This window comes from Kryptolebias marmoratus, linkage group LG16 (genome assembly GCF_001649575.2).
Source record: "Kryptolebias marmoratus isolate JLee-2015 linkage group LG16, ASM164957v2, whole genome shotgun sequence".
NCBI lineage: Eukaryota > Metazoa > Chordata > Actinopteri > Cyprinodontiformes > Rivulidae > Kryptolebias > Kryptolebias marmoratus.
In genome coordinates this window covers 12,077,982-12,086,922 of record NC_051445.1, presented here as the reverse complement: position 1 = coordinate 12,086,922, position 8,941 = coordinate 12,077,982, and the positions used below count along the sequence as shown (strand labels likewise).

The 8,941-nt window shown below is 49.8% G+C and overlaps 1 protein-coding gene across 1 annotated transcript in view; it reads right to left on the bottom strand.

Moving 5' to 3' along the window:
* Positions 1 to 8,941, bottom strand: part of tuft1a (tuftelin 1a) — a 10,466-nt gene continuing 1,525 nt past the window's right edge. The window contains exons 2-12 of the mRNA XM_017425119.3: positions 5,055 to 5,132; positions 3,991 to 4,092; positions 3,821 to 3,907; positions 2,939 to 2,992; positions 2,724 to 2,810; positions 1,936 to 2,046; positions 1,593 to 1,816; positions 1,391 to 1,496; positions 1,205 to 1,288; positions 1,030 to 1,124; positions 1 to 915 (exon numbers count right to left, since the gene is read on the bottom strand). Coding sequence (XP_017280608.1) covers positions 843 to 915; positions 1,030 to 1,124; positions 1,205 to 1,288; positions 1,391 to 1,496; positions 1,593 to 1,816; positions 1,936 to 2,046; positions 2,724 to 2,810; positions 2,939 to 2,992; positions 3,821 to 3,907; positions 3,991 to 4,092; positions 5,055 to 5,132 — 1,101 coding nt within the window. The 3' untranslated portion in view covers positions 1 to 842. The remainder of the gene's footprint in view (positions 916 to 1,029; positions 1,125 to 1,204; positions 1,289 to 1,390; positions 1,497 to 1,592; positions 1,817 to 1,935; positions 2,047 to 2,723; positions 2,811 to 2,938; positions 2,993 to 3,820; positions 3,908 to 3,990; positions 4,093 to 5,054; positions 5,133 to 8,941) is intronic.

Sequence of the window (8,941 nt, the reverse complement as noted above, 5' to 3'; positions counted from 1 at the left end):
ATCGATTTAACGCTTTTATTCTGAAAAGACCACGGCGATTAGATTAGGATGTACTTCATACAAAAAGCTCTTCTATCAAACAGTCGACAGGTTTTATCTCTTATAAATAAATAGAAAGAAGAAAAACTGTTAGAAATCTAAACATCTGATCACATTCATCACAATTATTATTATTAATATTCTTATTATTACTATGTACAACAAGGTGGGTTTTCACACAATGACATGGAGCTGAAATGTCAGATATATAAAGAGAGGAATGAAGCCGGTGAACGTCTTCCTGTTTCCTTCTGCGTCCTCACAGTTTTATAAAGTGCTCCGTTATCGGAGTGAAGGGGGGGGGCTGAGGGACAACATGGATTTAAATAAACACGTTTAAAGCCTGATTCTCACAGTGCGCTGTCTTTACGCACCGATCTGTGAATGTTTCATTATCAGGGAGTGACTCATCAGCACAGTTTAGATAACGACGTCACGGCAGCTCGGTTAGCAGCGGCGTTAGTTTAAATTAACTTTACAACACAACGAACTTCGCTGCGTGCTACAGTTCGGGTTTTTTACACGGTTACACGGACTCAAAAAAGGCCCAGGAACGGGTCGGGACACGGAACCACAAGACGCACAGGCAGGAAGTCGTAACGCAATCTAAGTTAAAGCGGACGGTCGCCGTGGGAACGCACAGTCGGCGCTCTCAATCACTCGTCGGTTTCCTTCGGGGAGTGTTAGCTTCAAACGGTTTAGTGGAGTCGGTTTGGTTGCGGGTCAGGAAGGCTCGACTCTGCTCTGATCCGAATCGAAAACTGATTCGTTGTCGGAGTTCGGTCCTCGCCGCCGCCGGCGCCTCACGACTTGATCTCGATGACTTTGATGAAAGGGAGCGGCTTGGTGGAGGAGGTGGAGGGCTTCAGGGGTTTACTGAAAATCCAAACAGATCGCTTTTGTTTAAACCCAAGCAGAGGTGAATCAGGGTGGGGCAGGAAGTGCCCGCATTTTACAAGAAGAAGAAGAGAACGGGCAGAACAGGGTTACCTGTAAACAACCTGGGGGTTGCGCTCTGATGAAAGGTAGGAGTTTGACCTTTGCCCTCCCAGGTAGTAGTCCATCTGGTCGCGCATTTCTCGATTCTGCGCGCAGAGAAACGGGTTAGAGGTTATCGAGCGATCGAAACAGGAACGCGCACAGTTCCATTCGGCGCTGCGCTCACCTCCGCCTCCAAGAACGCCACCTTCTCCTCCAGCTCCTTGATCACGCGGTCTCGCTCCTGGATCACCATGCGGGAGTTCTGGAGCTACAAGCGGAGCGAACACAAGAAGCAAACGACGAGTGAGTCTCGCGCAAACACAACAGCGGCGGCGGCGGCGTGGAGTCTGGCGCGCCTCGTGCTGCTCACCTGCTCGATCATGTGTCGAACTTTCCTCTGTTGGCTCTTCAGCATGTCGTCCAGATGGTGGATCTTCTCCTTGAGGATGGCCACCTCCTTCTCCAGCTGCTCAGCTCTGAAGGAACAAAAGCGGTTACGACACGCCGTGCCGACAAAAGACAAGAAAAACAAACACAAAATAAAAGCGGCACGCCCGTGCGCCTCGGCCGACCTTTCCTCCCCTTTGTGGCCCTCCTCTCTGAACCGCCGCAGCTCCCGCAGCTCGTCCTCGCGGCTTTCGATGGTCGCCCTCAGGGTGGCGCTCTCCTGCTCCATCCCGCCCAGCAGCCTCTTGAGCTCCTCGATGCGCACGTCCTTCCTCTCGCTGGCCTCCTCCGTGACCCTCAGCCTCTCCTCCTTGTCACTGAGGCGCTCCCTGAGACTGCTGCCCTCAGCCTGGAAGGGATGGGGACACGGCGTTCGGATTGTTTAGGGAAAGCGGCGCTCTCATTTCTTATTCGACAAGAATCCACGGCGGCGAGGAGAAAGGCCAGAGTTCAGCCCCGCGTGTTTACCTGCAGCCGGTCTCTCTCCTCCTGGTGCTTCCTCTCCGCCTCCTGCAGCTGCGCGTACAGACGCTTGCTGACTTCTCGCAGCTTGTCTCGCTCCGCCTCGTCGTCCGCATCCTTACAGAAGAAGGGCAAACTGTTAGGGGGTTTTGGGGAAAGCGCTGAAGTTTTCGTTGTGGTGCAATAAAAACAAGAGAAACTGTTTTCGTTGCGTGGGTTTGGCAGCCATAAAGGAAACGGGCGTGTCTGTGCGTGCGTCAGGGAAGACATTAGGTCATAAACAGAGGCTCCCGCCTGTTTCCTTTTCTTCTTTTTCTTTTCTTTTTCTTTGCTAAACGTACTGCATGAGAGTGAGTCACAGATGTTACAGTTGGCACGGGAAAAACAGCCTCGTTGTGTTCGTACGAGATGCTGATGTCACGCGCGCGGACGGTCGCGTCCAGATGAGAGGCATCAACAAAACGACGACGCCTCGGCAGGAGGGAGGAGGGCCCGAGAGCGAGGCACGCAGGACGGGGAACAGAGTGTGCCGGTACAGCTCTTCCGTGCATTCTCAAACACCCCGGGGCACTGAAGGGATATTTACTCTTTGGCCAACATTGTAATCGGCCCTTTTTTTTCCTCTCTCTCATATCACATTTTTTTTGTTTGCCTGCTATGTTGACGCCCCTGGGAAGAGGGGAGGGTGGTGTTGTTTTACATGGCTTCTCCAGGACAAAACAAAAACACTGGATGGGAGCTACGACGTCGCATTTGACACCCGATATCGGCGCCAGCGCGAGGAGCTTCCTCACCTGCTGGTCGGCTCGGGGTCCTCCTTTGGGAGCGGAGGAGGTGTTCTTCCTGAAGGGAATGCTGACCTTCCACCCGTTCGTGTTCGGCTGCAGAGAGAGAGAGAGAGAGAGGAGGAAGTCAGCATTAAAAATAAATAAATAAATAAACGGCGGACACGAGAGCGGTGGATGTGAGGTCACCGAACGACGAGGGCACGGCAGGTTTTTTTCGTTACCTTGGTGGTTTTGGCCGCCATCTGCTCCCTCAGAGACTTCAAGCAATACCTCACCTGCAGGAAGAACACATGAGAGCGCTTAGTGACGACGTCGGGAGAGATGCTCTCATTGAAGGAAAAGCACATGTACTCTCAGCCAACAAAATGTTGGGTTTTTTTTTATCTTTAAACAGTCAAACAGATTAGCTCGGGACGTTGGCTGCAGCCCCCTGTTTGTGTTAGCTAACTTAGCGGTGAAGAATTTATTTATTTATTTAAAAAACAGAGGCGTTAACAAAAGCAAAGTTAGCTTCAGCATCGTCACAGGAGGATGGAGATAAAAACACCACGGCAGAAACCAAATTTCCACTTCTTTTTCCCGTTAGCGCGCAAGCTGCTGTTAGCATCTATAGCACGCCGCCACAGGAAGTCAGAAAAGTCGCAGTTTAAACCTCTAATGAGCCTTTACAACCCGTTTATTGTTATGTTTTGGGGGGTTTTTTTGTCTTGAAGCGATCATTTCAGCAAACAGCTCGTGTCTGTTTTATAGTTTGAATGTTGGTGATACTGAGAGCCGATTGGCAGCCTGATATTCTGCCAACGGTCCCGAACCTCAGATTACAAACGAAGGGCGTTTATTGATGCCCTGTTTATCTGCTGTCATATTATCTCATCAATTTGTTTTTATTGTTCCAGGTTTAATGACTGCAGGAGGACTGAATGCCTCCACCTGGAATGTGGCGGAGCTGAATTGGAAAGTTTGATGCAAAGCTCCACCCGTTTAGTGCTCTGCCTCACGATCCGAGCAGGAAAACTGCGAGGCGACAACACGACACTTCATTATCCGGGAAAGCGGAGTGGGTGTGCGTCTGCCTGTCGGTGAAAGACATTCAGTCGACTCACCTCCTGAATCTGCGAGACCTCGTCCGACAGCATCTTCAGGCTCTGCTGGTGGTTCTGCTGCTCCTGCCTGCGGGCCTCCAGGTACACCTGCAATGAAGGCGACGGTCAGCGGTCAGACGCCCGCCGAGGCCTGGCGGGCAAACGCCGGCGGGCGATTCTGCCGCGCTCACCTTTATGATCTCCACTTGCTCCTCGGTGGACTTCGCTGGTTCGGTGCCGGGGGCCGACCTGTCGCCGGCGGGCTGCACCAGCGCAAAGGCTCGTCCGATCGGCTGCAGGAGCGGAGAGCGGGAGGGGTTACGGGTGCAGATGGTTTGAATCCAAAACAATTAGCCCGGGATCAACAATTCAACAGCCGAGGGACGTTTGGTTAATGATCGCTGTGGAACATCGCTCTGGAATGTCAGCCCAACCGAACGATTAACCGCTGAAGGGAACGGAGAACATTCCGTCTCCTCGCGCGCGACAGACTTCGTCATCGAGAGGCAGACACGTCCAGCTGAGGGGGACCAGCCCGTAAACATCTGGCGCTCGGACGAGCAGAAGGGTGGAAACGCTTGGCCGAGAAATAAAGGGACGTTACGCAACTCTGCTGCTCTGAATGGGTTGTTTTGATGCGTTTAAAGAGCACGGGAAATGCTCCGATTGCCGCCCCAAATCGCTGCCACGGCACGTGTTTATGTGCACTTTTTCTGGGATTGTTCCACGGAAGCTTGTTTTTCGCGCGGCTAAATTTTTATCAGCGCCTCTCATCTGCTACAACACGTATAAGGAAACAGAATAAATGAAAAGATGCAACGTCTACTTCAATCCGAACAGAATCACGTCTTCAAACTGAAACGGCGCCTCCAGAAAGTCATAAAAACGGGACAGCGACACGTTAATGGAGGCAAAAACCTCTGATTTAATCATTTACATCCAGATCTTCACAGCAGGGGGTTTGTTTTAGAGCCAAAATAGGCATCAGTAAAAAAAAAAAAAAAAAGTCTTTTTATCATCTACAGATATAAAAACCTGCAATTCTGTCATTTAGTAACAGAACTGATGCTGTGACTATGAGTCAAGGATTTTTGACTAAATAATAGTTTTCACTCACTTGATTTTATCCGTTTCCACCCTTCTGTGGATCTAATTTGCTCGTTTCTTTACACACGCCACCATCTTTTACGGCTCCAGATGTAAACGGCCGTAAACAACAGCTGAAACCGTTTGGTTGTCCGCAGGAAGCTCTTACCTTGTCTCTCTGCTGCTCCGAGCGCCGGGCGGCCTCCTTCTGGTCGTGGAGCGTGAGCCGGAGTCGCCTGCACCCCTCCTGAAAGTCAGAGCGAGACGAGGTGAGTCCCCACAAAGCAGCCGTTATGCGACGGGAGGGCTATTTTTGAGGAGGGGAAAACAAGAGGAGGAGAGATTGAGTCATGCTCAAAGACGGGCGGGAGAGAGTGGGCCGTAACCAGACGGGGAGATGGGAACCAGCGTCAGAAGGAAAGCAAAAGTCTTTTTCTCCCTCCCTTCCTCCGCTGCATAGAGACAGACTGTTTGGTTTCAACTAGTCTCGCTGCCGACGTCAGAGGGACTTGGGAGAAACCCCCTCCAGATCCTCGCAGCCAGCTGGAAGCGGAGGCTGGATCTGTCCACGAGGAAGTGGGAGGAAAGAGTCGAAGGGGAGTAAAACCAGAAGCCAGGCCTTCGCTTTGAGACACGGGGCGAAAGGAACACGAGAACATCCTCTGGAGCAGGATGTTCTCGTGTGTGTGTGTGGGTTCTAGCACAACTGGTAAGAGGGAAAAGGTCAAAGACGTTACACGACCCCTTATTTATTTCTGTTCTAAGCAAGAACTCATTCATTACAATCAACCAATCAACCGGTTATTAATCGAGTAAAGAAAAGGTGCTGAACTCGGCCGTTTCGCTTCAGTCCACGCGCCAAAAACAACCCGATCCGGGTCAAATTAGGCTTCAACCACCGAGCGTACCGCGTTAAGTTTTCCACCAATGAGTGTTGTTAAAATGACTGGTTCGTCAAATTAGCTCTACTGAAAACGAAAAAGGAGCAAAATCTGTCTGATTAGATGATTTACAGCCTGGGTTTGCCGGCACCAGCTAATGTTATTTTAGGAACCTGAACGAACTGCGTGACGCAAACTAAAAAGGTGTTTGAAGGTCTTATATTAAACTTATTGCATCTTAAGGCAGAGGTTTGACTCGAGGTTTGACTGGCTCGAACCCGGCAGCTTTAACGCAGCGACTGAGTTATTAAAGTAATTATTCAAACAGGTTTCCATCAGGAGAGAGGGAATGAATAAATTCAATAAATAATGCTAAAAACAGAATAAATGGGATCCAGATTTCAGATCAGTCGATTAAGTCGTTTATCACTGAAAATATTCTTTAATTCGTTTCTTCTGTGACTTCCACCACCCTTTAGTTACCACTTAAACAGTTTAAGGGATTAGACGTTTTAAATATGACAGATTAAATATGAAGCTTGGATTCGTCACAATCTCACTTTTGCTGCTTTCGTCACAAGTTTCATTTCAACCAATTTCATTTTACTGAACCCTTTTTTCTCAGTTTTTCACTCCTTTTTAAAGAGCTCCTACTTTGTTGTTTATCTATTTATTTGTCACGAATAAAAACTACATGGGGAAAAAAAGCAGGAACAAGTGAAGACAAACCTTTGGAGGGGAATATGTTTATCGTTGCCAAGTAAACAATATAATTATCATTTAGGATAATTTCACTTTTGGTGACTTGATGATTTTCTTTTATCCTGAATGATGAGAAAACGTGAATCTTTACAAACTGAGGAGCAGCTTCAACACATTGAAGTAATAACAAAAAGGGTTTTAAAGATGAAAACATTCCATTTTTAAACTCGGGTTTTAAGTGGCGATTGATGCCCGCCTCTGTCGGAGCCTCCTGACCTCATCCCGCCCCGGGGGGAGGGAGGGAGGGAGGGGTGGGGGAGGGACTGAACCGGGCCGCGTTGCGTAACGCCACGACAAAGACCGGCTCCAACAGAGGGAGTAAACAGGGCCTTTAGGTTAGATGCTCCTGTTCGGGGCCTGGGAGATGTGGGGGGGGAAAGAAACTTAAAAAAAAAAGATGCAGGGGGAGTCTGGGTCCGAGTCCAACGGGCTCAGTTCTGGGAAGCGATCTGAAAAGCTCTGACGGGACATTAGGGCAGGAAGACAGAGGAGGGGAGGAACGGGGAACAGTAGGAAGGCTGTTAAAGAGGGAATTCACCACCTCCGGGCCCACACACACACTCATTAATCCTCATTCTGACCAAAACTATTTCCACGGTAGCCCGCCTGTCTGGGTCCTCTTTCGCGCACCGCCGCCTCGAACGCAAACTGCAACCCGAGCCTTTCCTGCGCCCGCACACACACCACACACACACACACACACGGAGACAAAAGTAACCTGAAGTGCAATGCTACCTCGACCTGAAACTGAGCTCACACACCGCCGGGCGCTGCACAAAGGGCACAAAGGCTCGCAGTGTGTGAACAGGCTGAAAGCACAGGAAGGCGCTTTTGTTCGGGACTCCGGCTTCAGGACCGTCTTCGATACGCTGCGAGCTGACAGGTGAGGCGGGGAAACAGGGAAACTGTCTCAGAGATTCTTCCAAAAACAAAAAACAGAAACATCATCCAGATTTTGAGAGAGACGTCCTGCTGCGCCACCAGGTGGACGCCAGAAGAGTCCCTTTAAATCGCCCCCGCGCCGCGCAGGTGACCTTAGCCTCCGAACTTTAACCAAAAGCCTAATAAGGCCAGCAGCGGCGCAAACGCCACCCTCCCCGCAGAACCTGTTGAGGGCCCATGTTGACAAAGAATCTTTGTACGCACGACGTCAGGAAATATTTAATCAGAGGGTAGGTCAACGAAAAACACCAAGCCTCGGTGTCAGCTTTCAGGACACTGACAGAAACCGCCGTCTGCCCTCTCCTGCTCCTTAATGAGGTTCTGAGGAAGCGCTGCGAACAACGAGCGTCTCACCTGCTGTGGATAGCGCCTCGAACGACCTCAGCTGGACGAAACGACCGGCCTGACGAGCTAACGGCCGGAGCAGAGGCCGAGGCCGTCTTCGAGCAGCTCCAGCGCTTCACGCAAACACTTTTTTTTTTTTTTAATTTAAACCTTTTACGTGGCCATTTGCATGGATATTTGGTGAGCACAACACAAACAGTGCAGCCCGAGGCACTTCTTTAAAACACTTCTGTTAAAATAACTGTGACAAATACGACAAAGTATTAGGGCCACACAAATAAAAGAAAAGAAAAAAGTCATAATTTTTTTTTTTTTTTTTACAGTGGTCACAGAATACAGTGTAACAACTGCTGCTTTAACTGTCAAAGCTGTTTTTCTAATTGAATATGACTTTATTCTCGTTAGGCTTTATTCTTGTAATACTACGATTTTATTCTCGTAATACTGCGTCTATATCCTTGTAATTTCATTTTTTTCCTAGCGTGGCCCTAATTCTCCGTTGTAGATAAGACATCGGCGGCAAATTAAATGTTTCTAAAAAAGCGTTTGCATGACAGACGGCAGCAACCGTCTCCGGTCAGCGTGTCCGTCCGGTCAGACTTAAACAGAGGCCGTTCAGGGAGCTATCTGCAACAGGTAAGATACTGACCGCAGAAGCCCACTTTGAGAGATCTGAGCGATGCCTTTACAAAGCCGGGGTTGAAAAACGGGCTCTCGAGTGGAAAAGTAAAAAAACCAATAAAATCATCACTTTTTATTGTCTGTGAAACGAAACGATTTATGACCAAGCGAAGGCGGTAACAGACAACCACCTGCGGCCTTTCAGCCTGACACGTTTCAGTCAAGCGAGCGAGAGGCGATGCTGACTCAGCGTGTGCCGGCGCCGAAAGGAAGGTGAAGCGTTTTCTTATTGGGACGGGGTAACACGGGCTGTTGGGTAAACGTAGAAACCGAACGGGCAACGACAAAGGGCAGGAGTTCCTCCACGAGCGGCCGCTGTATTCCAGCACCGATATGAATCCCCCATCCTCTATGCCGTCCTTTTCTCTGTTTCCTCTCCCGGCGTGGATGATGTCTCCGTGTCACGTCTGGGCACCGTTCCCAGCCGGTGAGCTCAGCCCCCCCC